At 44.1% G+C, this 13,376-nt stretch overlaps 1 protein-coding gene across 7 annotated transcripts in view; it reads left to right on the top strand.

Moving 5' to 3' along the window:
• The window catches only part of LOC126278977 (ATP-binding cassette sub-family G member 1-like), a 773,827-nt gene that overhangs the window by 645,351 nt on the left and 115,100 nt on the right, over positions 1-13,376 (top strand). For all 7 annotated transcript variants that reach the window (XM_049979275.1, XM_049979272.1, XM_049979273.1 and 4 more), the window contains one exon: positions 10,634-10,751. In XM_049979275.1, the coding sequence (XP_049835232.1) occupies positions 10,634-10,751 (118 nt within the window). The remainder of the gene's footprint in view (positions 1-10,633; positions 10,752-13,376) is intronic.

Below are 13,376 nucleotides of genomic sequence, written 5' to 3' on the forward strand. Positions count from 1 at the left end.
AAATAAGAGCAATCAGGGCTCACACAGAAAAATTTAACCGTTTTGTGAGCCGCGGGAAACATGCTTCCTACTACAATGAACTCGCTCCTAGTCCCGTGGGATTCACTGTTCTCACCTCAGTATGGTGCTACCACCTAGTGAACAGCACATGGTACTACTTCCAATCGGAAGTTCCCACCGTTTTTGCTGTACCTTCGCGCAGAGGCATTGTGTAGCTGAGTGTTGCTCTTTAGAGGAGCCTTTCAGTGCTGTTTGCGTGACTTTTGTGATTTTTTCCTCAAAGCTATAGTATAAGGTAAATACTTTTGATTTTTGCTATGGTGTCTTATTATTTGGTGTTCCCTGTTTGTTGTAAAATGTGTTTTACTTACATTACTTGTGGACTTTACTTGTAGTATTTAATTTTGTTGGTGGGAAGTATCCTTCCCACCGCCTCTTTGGTAGCCCATTGTTTTACGTCTCTAGAACGAATATTTCTATATTTTACCACATTTATTTGACATTTTTGACTTTGTGGGTTTCAGAAATAATGCACAGATCATTATGTTAGTAAACAATTTTAAGTGTACCATACCATACCAAGTGCTTGCTTCCGTTGAATCTGTCATAGTATTTTTTACACTTTCCAGTTCTCTATTTCTTGGCATTGCTTTCCTTTCAGGTGTCTCATTCCCTAGACCTCAGCAATCCCAAACATGTTGACGAAATTAACAATATATTATTTTCATTACCTGATGAATGTGAGTCAGAAACTGAAGGAGATGAAGGTGCTGAAGATGAACTGAATGTTCTAGATAACAGAGTCACCAGTGCTTCAAGGCATGTTTCTGTGGAACAAGACATTCATGGTGATGAACATGACAGTGAATCATTCGTGCTTCCGAGTGTTGCCAGTAGTGATATGAAGGAAATCGTAAAATTGGAACGAGGAAAATTCCAGTTTGAAACAAAAGGAGCCATTTCTGCAGTAAAATGGATGGATAACTGTACAGTCACTTTCCTGTTCTCAATTTATGACCCAGGAGAAACAACCACAGTGAAAAGGAAAAACAAGGATGGTACTAGTACAGAGATTTCTTGTTTTGAAATTGTAGCAGAATACAACAAAATAATGGGTGGTGTCGATAAGTTTGATCAATTACGAGAAAGGTATGCTATTGGCAGACATTCTGTAAAATGGTGGCACAGAATATATTATTTCCTGGTGGGCGTTGCTGTAGTGAACAGTTTTATCCTGTGGAAGATAAGTAAAAGAGAAAGAGGACAGCATGCTCAGCTCACATACAGGATCCATCTAGCCAGACAATTGATCGCTGGCTTCTCGTCCCGAAAAAGGCGTGGACAAAAACCTGTCTTTCTGGCGAAAAGCGGTAAAGTACCTGAAGATGGTCGTCATGTGGCTGTAGGGGAACGTCAATCCATTTTAGGAGAAACATATTGTCAAATACCACTTCGCATAGACCCATGTTTCAGAAAATTTCATGGCAAGTAATTGTGAACAATCATTGTAACAAGAGAAGTAAATTTATCAAATAAATATAACATATATTGAAGAAGTTGTTTTTGTCATCTAACTCCAAGGAAGGGCAGTGGGAAGAATACTTCCCACTTTGTTGTGTGACCTCACTTTCACAGTTGCAGCAAATTTGCTATTCTGTTTGATAAATATACCTATCTGTTAACTACTATCTGCTCTCCATTCATTAAAAAAATGCTCAGTAATTTTGCCCACGAAAGGGTTAAAGTGCTCGTTTTTTCCGCGTGCCGTTCGAGAGTGGAACGGTAGAAAGATAGCTTGAAGGTGGATCATTGAACCCTCTGCCAGGCACTTTATTGTGAATAGCAGAGTAATGACGTAGATGTAGATGGAGATATAGTGTGTCTGTGTGACTTTACCCCCTGAAGCTGAGTGCCGTATGTCATTATCCAGTACCAAGTCTCGTAATGCGTGCGGCGGCAGATGCCCGCAAGTATAGGCACGTCTCATCCGAGGCGAGAAGCGGCAGCCGCCACGCGCGAAGTGGGTCGTGGACCCAGAGCGGTTCGCCGGCGTCCCGCGGCGTGCAGCCGGGCAGCTGCGCAAGGCGCGCGCCCCGGTGGCGCAAGGCCCGGCGAAACTGCGTGCCTGCTGCGACGGAGCCCCAATCTCTCTCCGTAATCACGCTGCCGCAGTCGCGAAATACCGGGCTCGCGTGCGCCTTCGCCGACGGAAATGGAAAGTGCTGCCCCATGGAGCACTACACCCATACTTACCAAACTTAGTGGAGATGTTCTTCACATCACCGATATTGTACACTACTGGCCATTAAAATTCCTACACCATGAAGATGATGTCCTATAGAGGCGAAATTTAACCAACAGGAAGAAGCTGCTGTGATATGCAAATGATCAGCTTTTCACAGCATTCACACAAGGTTGGCGCATGTGGCGACACCTACAACGTGCTGACATGAAAGTTTCCAACCGATTTCTCGTACACAAACAGCAGTTGACCGGCGTTGCCTGGTGAAACGTTGTTGTGATGCCTCGTGTAAGGAGGAGAAATGCGTACCATCACGCTTCCGACTTTGATAAAGGTTGTATTGTGGCCTGTCACGATTGCGGTTTATCGTATCCCGACATTGCTGCTCGCGTTGGTCGAGATCCAATGACTGTTAGCAGAATATGGAATCGGTGGGTTCTGAAGCGTAATACGGAACTCCGTGCTGGATCCCAACGGCCTCGTATCACTATCAGTCGAGATGACAGGCATCTTATCCACATGGCTGTAACGGATCGTGCAGCCACATCTCGATCCCAGAGTCAACAGATGGGGACGTTTGCAAGACGACAACCATCTGCACGAACAATTCGACGACGTTCCCAGCAGCATGGACTATCAGCTCGGAGACCATGGCTGCGGTTACCCTCGACGCTGCATCACAGACAGGAGAGGCCGGCCTGAGTGGCCGAGCGGTTCTAGGCGCTACAGTCTGAAACCCCGCGACCGCTACGGTCGCAGGTTCGTATCCTGCCTCTGGCATGGATGTGTGTGATGTCCTTAGATTTGTTAAGCTCAAGTAGTTCTAAGTTCTAGGGGACTGATGGCCTCAGTGGTTAAGTCCCATAGTGCTGAGAGCCATTTGAACAATTTTTGAACAGACAGGATTGCCTGCGATGCTGCACTCTACGACGAACCTCGGTGCACGAATGGCAAAACGTCATTTTTTCGAATGAATCCAGGTTCTGTTTACAGCATCATAATGGTCGCATCCGTGTTTGGCTACATCGCAGTGAACGCACATTGGAAGCGTGTATTCGTCATTGCCATTGTGGCGTATCACCCAGCGTGATGGTATGGGTGCCATTGGTTACACGTCTCTTCGGTCACCTCTTGTTCGCCCTGACGACACTTTGAGCAGTGGACGTTACATTTCATATGTTTTACGATCCGTGGCTCTACCCTTCATTCGATACGTGCGAAGCCCTACATTTCAGTAGGATAAATCACGACCGCATGTTGCAGGTCCTGTACGGGCCTTTCTGGATACAAAAAAAGGTTCGACTGCAGTCCTGGCCAGCACATTCTACAGATCGTCTGGTCAATGGTGGCCGAGCAACTGGCTCGTCACAATACGCCAGTCACTACTCTTAATGAACTGTGGTATCGTGTTGAAGCTGCCTGGGCAGCTGTACGTGTACACGCCATCCAAGCTCTGTTTGACTCAATGCCCAGGCGTTCAAGGCCTTTGTTACGGCCTGAGGTGGTTGTTCTGGGTACTGATTTCTCAGGATCTATGCACCCAAATTGTGTGAAAATTTAATCAGGTGTCAATTCTGGTGTAATATATTTGTCCAATGAATGCCCGTTTATCATCTACGTTTCTTCTTGGTGTAGCAATTTTAATGGCCGGTAGTGTATTAACTTTCATCCCAGACGTAACTGATGTTCATCACCAACATCAGTACGAAGTGTGACCTACACAGACGCGAATACACGCGTGTATTCTACATCTATATTCCGCAAGCTAGCTGATGGTGTATGGGCGAGGATACTTCTAGTACCACTATCGGATCCCCCATTGCCTGTTCCATTTGCGCGTGGCGCTTGGAAACAACAATTGCTGGTAAAGCTCTATATGAGCACCACGTATGTAAAAACGAGCTCCTCCCCAGGCCGTGACGGTCGAAAATTATGTCTGCTGGCAGCTCTGTCATCCTCTACCTTGCGGGGTCATGCAGATGCTGGGCGGAGGAGCATGTGGTCAGCACACCTCTCTCCCGGCTGTTTTGCAGACTTTTCAAACCCTGGATCCCCTTATACTCGGTCAAGTAGTTCCGCAGTTGCCGTCACGAGGCTGAGTGCATCTCGCTCCATTTCTCCCACGAAGGAAAAGTCTTTGCCAGTACCGGGAATCGAACCCGGGTCCTTCGCATGGTAGCCATCTACGCTGACCAGTCAGCTACGGAGGTGGACCCGAGTATGTGGGAGGAAGTAATATGTTGTCAGACTCTTCTCGGAATGCACTCTCTTGGAAGAATAGTAAACCTCTCGGTGATGCACAACGCCCTACTTTCAATGCTTGCCACTGGAGTTTATTGATAGTCCCGTCGACTAAACGATCCCGTAACGAAGCGCGCCACTCTTGTTTCCGTCGTGTCTAAGTCTTTTATTAATCCGACGTGGTAAGCGTCCCAGACTGATGAACAATACTCTAGAATTGATCGAACAAGTCTTTTGTAAACCAGTTCTTTCGTGTACGAATTAAATTTCGTTAAGAGTCTTCCTATGAATGTCAGCCTGGCATCTGCGTTTTCTACTGTTGGTTTTATATGCTCTCACACTATACAGTGCCTCCACCAGCTTGAACAGTTCCCTGCTTACATTCAGGGTCCATGGATTCATGAGTTTGTCTCCATACTCGTACACGTCCATCCACTCGATACATTTTGAAACGAGACTTGCCCGACCAGGCAACATGTTTTCAGTCATCAACAGTCCAGTGTCAGTGTTGACGGCCCCCGCCGAGGCCTGAAGCTCTGTGTCATGCAGTCATCAAGGACACACGAGTGGTCCTTCGCCTCTGAAAGCCTATATCGATGATGTTTCGTTGAATGGTTTGCAAGCTGGCACTTGTTGATGGCCCAGCATTGAATTGAAATCTGCAGCAATTTGCAGAAGGGTTGCACTTCTGTCACGTTGAATGACACTCTTCAGTCATCGTTGGTCCCGTTCTTGCAGGATCTTTTTCCGGTCGCAGCGATGTCGGAGATTTGATGTTTCACCGGATCTCTGATATTCACGGTACACTCGTCAAATGGTCGTACGGGAAAACATCGACTTCCTCGCTACCTCGAAGATGCTGTGTCCCATCGATCGTGCGCCGACTATAACACCACGTTCTAACTCACTCAAATCTTCATAACCTGCAATTGTGGCAGCAGTAACCGATCTAACAACTGCGCCAGACAATTGTTGTCTTGGTCGCGCAGCTAGAGGCCCCATGTCACGGATTGCGCGGCCACTCCCACCAGAGGTTCGAGTCCTCCCTCGGGCATGGGTGTGTGTGTTGTTCTTAGCATAAGTTAGTTTAAGTAGTATGTAAGTCTATGGGCCGATGACCTCAGCAGTTTGGTGTCTTAGTAATTCGCACACATTTGAACATTTTTGAACTTGTCTTATATACGCGTTGCCGACTGCAGCGCCGTATTCTTCCTGTTACATATCTCTGTATTTGAATACGCATGCCTATACCAGTTTCTTTGGCGTTCCAGTATCTCATGCGAATTGCTCCCTACAGTTTCATTTTCACACAGTTCAGTGTTTATGATGGCATATTTCTGAACTACCTGTCGTTACAGTGATATACTTTCGCTGTTACATTCAGTGGCATATGTGAGAACTGTCTGCAGAATGTGTTACGAATACAGTTAGTAGTGAGTATGTAATAAATTAAAAAGCCGTCTTCCATGCGGCAGTTTTACTGCATGAACAGCGGAAGTGTAATAAGCGTTAACGTCTTTCGTTTCATCATTTTATGTGGGTTATCAAGAAGAAAAAGTTTCTTCTAGGTTTGATATTACATATTGTCTTGCAAGTCGGTAAGTGCTGTCATTCTCAAATACTCGATGAGTAAAGTATGGACATCGAGGGCTACACTTCTATTTCAGCCCCACCTTAATCCCAATGATAGGTGGATATGTACACATAATGTAGCCAGTGCGTCAATGCAGGGGATAAGCTACCTCCATTCCAAATGTAATCCAAATCCGTCCATCCGTTTCGGCGTGAAGGAGTAAAAAAATACTAAAACACACACACACACACACACACACACACACACACACACACACACACATATATATATATATATATATATATATATATATATATATATATTCATACTGTAAGTCACTAACAAACTTCCACATTTATAATATACGAGTATATATGATGTACGTTCTAGCCGAGAGGTGGCTCTAGTGTGAGGGACGCTGGATGCAGTTATTTTTCACTTCTTTCCTCATATTTTAAAATAAACAGACAATCTGTAAATTAAAGACATCCACTGTCAAATTATAATATACAGTTTACGTGAGTATAGTTGCAAATTCAAAAAATTCGCTTTCCAGATGGCGGCAGTTAGTCCATGTGCAGTTTATCTACGCTTTGCAACGAGTTTTCATTGAAGCTGCTACACATTAACCTCTACATAACAACCACATAAAGTTTAGTATTACTAATTTGGTGACTGAAGGTTTTTAATTTTTTTTTAACTTTTTAATTTTTCGTCTTGTTCTCTAACAAACGCCTGTCTCATCTGCCGTTCCTTCAATCTTAATTACAGATCTGACGATGGCAATTGCCGAAATGGAGTAAAATATAAAGAAATATAGTAAACGATATAGAATATAAGTATAAAATATTTGCGACGATCGCAGCCTCGTACGGGTAATTTATTTTTTATTAATGACTAGATAGGACTTTTCCCGGCGAATTGAATGTTCGAACAACTTACCCCGCAGCAAACCCGCAAGTTGTTCGAACAACAATAGTAATAATTTCCTGTGGTTCAATGGCCTGGTGCAAGTCTTTCTATTGGACGCCAGTTCGGTTACTTGCGTGTCCTTGATCTGCCCAGTTATGCAACTGGGAGAAGAGAATCTACAATTTAACATGGAGTTCGAACCACTTGTTATTCCTGGGAACTCCTCACATTGTTGAGAGGTGAAGAATGGGTTAAAGGGAGACTCTAAATTTCCGTAGTACAATCGGTATTCGATGCTGCGACCTCTCGGTCTACAGGCACACGCCTTAACGCTAGAGAACCAGGCTTGCTTGTTTTGAACTTTCTCCGGGATTTGAAAGGGAGCTAGTTATTGCGGTTGAGTGTTTGCGTGTGTATTGGGTGGTGGGGAGGGGGGGAGGGCTACAATTCAATATGGATTCCGAACCACAGTACAAAGTGGCATTTTGCACATTACCAAATAATTGCCAGGGACGAAAGAAGCATAAGTGACACTAGAAAGTCTAGGACCGATTGTGGTTCGAACCCGGTTCTTTGGATCTATAATCTGACACCCACTTAGGCACCGCCGTCATGAAAGGGGGGGGCGGGGGTTTGAGGTGGGGGGGACACCTTTCGTAATCATCAGTACTTGTACGATATAACGCCTTGAAATCAAGTGGAGTTAAAAGGTTAAATGAGATTTTCACTATTATCAAGAGCACATACTTCGACAAGAAGTAATTCCATATAAACTTCTTATTTAAAATTACCTGTTCTCTAACGTAGTCCCCAACATATAACCGTTATTTAGTTTGTGTCTGGTGATAAAGTTATCTACTAGTAGAGTGAGTGTCAGAGTTCAACAGATGAGTCATTTCTTCAGCTGTTTTTCTGATGACTGAGGAAGGTCGCTTACAGACAAATGTACGTGGAATACGTAAATATCAGTAATACAGTGGTAGCACATTTACACGAATAGCTAAGGCTCACATTCACCAGTACTCTGAAATTAAAAGCAGTAGCTTTAAGTTGACAAAGAACAAGTATAACATGTCAGTTTAATTGGCCTTCACAAAACTTACCTTCCAATTTTTGGCAGTAATAGCAGGTAATACAGCAAATAAGCTGAAGTATCATACAGAACTAAAGAAACTTTCACGTACATATTTCCAGACCTAAAACAGTTTTAAACATCCTCTTGCTGTAGGCATGGGACCAACGATGTTTGTGGAGGATGGATATTTAGGGCTCGTCCGGCAATCCAGAGCTACTTTTTCCGCGGTTCCCCTAAATCACTGATGTTAAATGACCGGATGTTTCCCTTGAAAAGGATGCATTGGAGTTTCTTCCCTACCCCTCCCGAATCCGAGCTTGCTCCCTGTCAGTAATGGCCCCGTCGTTGCTGAGACGTTACATCCTAATCTTTCTTCCTTCTTTAAACAATGTGTCATTCAGTAATATTGAGAATGAAGAATACACTTCGTACACTACGATCGCAATATAGACGCTTTCATTGTTCCAAGATCACCATTTCCAGCAGTCTTATGCTGCCATCATCTAGAATTTATTATAAAAATGCCATCTTACGGTATATATAGTCAGAGTATAAAAGCTGCTCCACACACATTAATATCTTGATAAAAAAAAACACATAGCTGATAAAATGCACACAGGTGATAATATCCTCATAGCATCCATGCATATCGCCGTCGGACATGACACACTCAACGAGATGGAGCAGAATCGGACAGTGTCTCCTTCTCTCTCTTCGTTTTTTGATACAGGTAGGTTTCAAACTATACATTTCCTTCTCTTACTTTTACAGGTGGTTTGAGCTTACATTAGAAAGACTGATAGACAGCAACTGGATTTTAAACCAATTGAAATGACAGCCTCAGCCGTTATTTTTTCAGAAATTGACGTTTTAAAAGCATCTAAGGAGTTTAAAGTACCTAAATCAAAGTTGGATAGATGCGTTCGTAAAACCAAGTATAATCCAAACTACGTAGTTGACGAAGCAGATGGGAGGTATAAAAATGGGTTCATCCAGAACAAGAAGACGAGTTGGTAATATAACTGAAGTCAATGGTCAATGGAGGGCACACTTTTTAGTTCAACGGCGTTCTTCCACGGCTGACCGTCAGTGCACAGTATTACTGTTCGTTTTTGGAGCATCACCTGCGACCAGTTTTGCGAAAGAAGCGGCGACACGTTCTGCACAACCAACCCAACATTTTGCACGACAATGCGTGGGCACAGACAGCGCAAGCTGTGGCTGGTCTGTTCGGTCGATGGGACTGGGAAGTGCTGTAACATCTACCATACTCCTCGGACTTAAGTCCTTGTGACTTTGATTTGATTCCGAAGATGAAGGAACCACTTGGTGGCATTTGCTTCAGAACTGTTCCAGAGATTCGACAGGCAGTAGACCGCTCCATTTGCACCATCAACAGAACAGGCTCTGCTAAAGGTATATTACGCCTTCCACATCGCTGCAACGGATTCTACACAACAGTGGCGACAATTTTGAAGGACAGTAACCGGTGCAAACATGTAACTCTTTTGTATCGGTTGGGAACAAATGGTTGCCACTATTTAAGTTCCAACCATGTTATCCATACTACTATGTAAAGAGCAAAGAGAGGTCGTCATTTGACGTTGTTACAAAAAGTCTCGAAATATTCTTGACCGATTTATTTCAAGGTGAACGTTCGGATAGACATAGGCTTCGTTTTTAAAATATATTCATAAGGCAGGGAAACGTTTTTAGCAAAATATCTCGAAAAGTTCTTGCCCGACTTATTTAAAATTTTTACACCGTAGTGTAGTAAACATGTAAATAGCTATTTTTTACAACAGCAGTGTACAGAATTTACGTTAAAAGCAAATGTGAGAAACAAAAGGCTGTGCTGCTCTGTGCTGTGAAAATGTGCCGTTTCGTTTTCTTCCTCGCAGTTTGTTAACTACGTTAGCAGCGCGTTTAAACATTGAACAACTTGTTTCTCCCACATATATATTCTTTTTCCTTATATACAAATTTAAAAAAAAAAAAACTTGAATACACAACTATGTACTGTTTTGTTTTTTTCTCTCTGTTTTCACAACAAGAAACCTGTATTTTTGCTTATTAGCATATGATTAGAATACTACTACGGTGTCTGAATCGTCCGCAACTTCGTAATCTAATTCGTTTAATGATTAAAACCTTACGAAACGCTGTCATTGAAGCAACTGTCCTCACAGATACACCCACAGGAGATATCTCTAACATCCCGTGTACCAGTGATTCCAACCGATTTACATATTCATGTTAAACTACTAACAAGGTTCAAGGTCAGAGAGGGGAAGGGGTAGATAAACTGAGGGGGGGGGGGATGGACACAGAGAAGGAAAAAGAGGAGGAGATGGAGAGGGATAGAGGGTGGAGCAGATGAACAGAGATAGATGGGAGTACCACATGGAGGGAGAGGGAACATGACTGTCTTTCAGACAAGATGTAACCATTTGACAGCCACGCACAGTGTCTGGTTGCTTCACTCCGGTAGGACAGAAGAGTGTCCTCTGTAAGTCGCGCGTCAGTGCAGATAGCTGCACCGCCCGGTAGGTGGAGGTGTGTACTGACAGGTGTGTTGTGTGTGTTGCAGGCCGCAAGGAGATCCTGCATGGCGTGAGCGGCGAGTTCTGCGCGGGCCAGCTGACCGCCATCATGGGGCCCTCCGGTGCCGGCAAGAGCACGCTGCTCAACGTCCTCGCTCTCTACAAGTGAGTACGCACACCGCTGCCTCCCTTCTCTTTCGTTTATCAACGACTAAGGGCTACATCCAACAGAATAAATATTTTCTGTAAGGAATAGACGTCAAATTTTGGCAAGTAATTAGGAAGCATGTGACTACAGCACACCACCTTGTGATATTAAAAGGTGCTATCGGAGATCAGGGGGGAGGGGAAATTGAAAAGATTTGTAATGTAACACTACCAGTTAATTGGATGAATGAAGTAAAATAAGCAAAGAATGTTAGGTGGAATCGGCACTGAAAGAAACTTATGAGACTGCAATATTCACTGATGAGGCGGAATACTACCAGCGGGAAAGTGCTCCTATCGGAGCGCAAAAAAACTAATATGCGCCTGTTGTAAAACGCTGTGACTGAAAAGTGGGGCCGGCCGGGGAGGCCGAGCGGTTCTAGACACTACAGTCCGGAACCGCGAGACCGCTACGGTCGCAGGTTCGAATCCTGCCTCGGGCATGGATGTATGTGATGTCCATAGGTTCGTTAGGTTTAAGTAGTTCTAAGTTGTAGGGGACTTTTGACCTCAGCAGTTAAGTCTCATAGTGCTCAGAGCCATTTGAACCATTTTGAAAAGTGGGATACCAGCTGCCTCATTCTACCTTTCTCAGCACCTTTAAAAATTTTCCCAATAGTTATGGCATGCGAACATATTCACGTTCTTTTTTAACATACAACTCACATCTTACTCTCACAAGCTCCTCCAATTGTAACTCGCTCACAGCCACTTGGCCATCGCTGTAAGTGCTCGTACCCATCCAGTTCTGCCCATTGTCATCATCTCTTTGTGTCTCTCTATCATTACCTCTTGTCTCTCGGCCACAGTCTCCTTCGTACTGTCCTACTGCTACTATCTCCTCATGCTGTCACTGTGTCCCTCTTGCTGTCTCTTACTGTTACTACCTCATTCCTTCCTTCCCATTGGTGCTGTCTTTTCTCACTGTTACTATTCTCTCGTCCTTGTTGTCATTATCACAGTCTCTGGCTCTCGCCCGCGTCCACTTTCTCCTTCCCATTGGTACTGTTTCCTTCACTATTTTCGTAGTACCGTTCTGTCACTGTCAGCTGTGTTCCACTTTCTCTCACACTGCCATTATCTCCCTTCGCTCTTTCTGTACTAAAACTGCTGTATACTACCTTCCAGTATTGGTTGCTTTTCCGTCTCTTTTCTCTTTCCCACCCCACGGTCTCCTTCTCTCTCAACATAAAAGAGCGCGAATATGTTCGCATTCCAAAATTTTTGTGAAAATAGGTATAAGTGCTGAGGAGGGTAGAATGGGGCAGCTGGTACCCCACTTTTCAATCTGTCTTTTAAGTAAACAGGAACATATTTGCATGTTTTTGATCCTATAGAAGCATTTTTCCACTGGTTCCCTTCTTTTCACTGTACAGCAGGGCATGTAACTCATATGAGATGAAACGTATTGGTCAGAAAAATTGAGATAGATCGTTTATGTGAAATAGAAATAACGCAGAATTAATTTTACACCTCGAACCGGATTTTACGTGCTCGTAGTTTTGCATGTCATTCGCATTATGTGGGGTTCCCAGATGACAACCGAGACACGTAACAACATATTTCTCCGTGCTACGTCATTTTATAAATTATTTTTTCGCCTCAAACCTGATTTTCCGTGCGTATTTGAAGTTTACGAGTAGCGTAACTTTGAATCTCTGTGTCTTTGAAACGGTTAAAGATATCAGGAAAATGTCCTGGGTTACTCAAGATCTGAATCTTAGGAATATGCTGTTAAAGTTTCAGCCACTTACTGTTTGTAGCCGTTTTGGAATCCCCGGCTCGGTTTCGGTATCCAAAAATCATGTTTTTCGGGTTTTCTCAGGAACTGCCCATAAAATAAATAGTGCCTCCAGAAGTCTCTTACGGCGCACCATGCACCATGTACCATGTGCAATGCAAAAAGAAGCAACCGATTTGTTCCATTTGCCTAATATGGAGGAAGTGTGTAGTATTCAAACTTTGATTCTGTTCTTTAGGAATTTTACAGTGTTATGATCCTTCTGTTGTGCAAACATATGTTTCCTAACCCAAGGGCTATCCAAAACACTTAACCGTACCTATTTATCACCAATAGAGTCAGAGATGGGAAAGTCCCCTCTTTATGTGCGGCGTTTTGGAACGCATAAGGTAGCGCAAGCTGTCGTGTGCTTACCGATGACCTCTGCCCACCGCAAGACTGAATGCTGCCTGATGATGTCGCAGGCACACGCTAATGGAAGATATGTAAGCTGAGCAGAGATAAATCATTCTAGCGATGACGTGGGCCACAAATGGGGAAGTCCACTGACACAATCGACTTTGACACATGGCGGACTGTTACAGCCCGACGAGTGGGAACGAATATCTCGGAAACGGTGAAGCTGTTCGGGTGCCGCTGACATGAGGTCTTTGGAAAGTGGTTGAAGGACAGTGAAGGAACGAGTAGGCGCGACAAGGTATTGAACGAACATGCCTCTACACTGAACGTGGAGGTCGGAAGGTCATCCGCTTGTAAAGCAGAACAGGCGACAGCCTGTGGCAGCTCCGACAACGGAGTACACAGCTAACGCAGGGCGTTTCGGAGCGTACACTTGAGTGCAT

This window comes from Schistocerca gregaria, chromosome 6 (genome assembly GCF_023897955.1).
Source record: "Schistocerca gregaria isolate iqSchGreg1 chromosome 6, iqSchGreg1.2, whole genome shotgun sequence".
NCBI classification, from domain to species: Eukaryota; Metazoa; Arthropoda; class Insecta; order Orthoptera; family Acrididae; genus Schistocerca; species Schistocerca gregaria.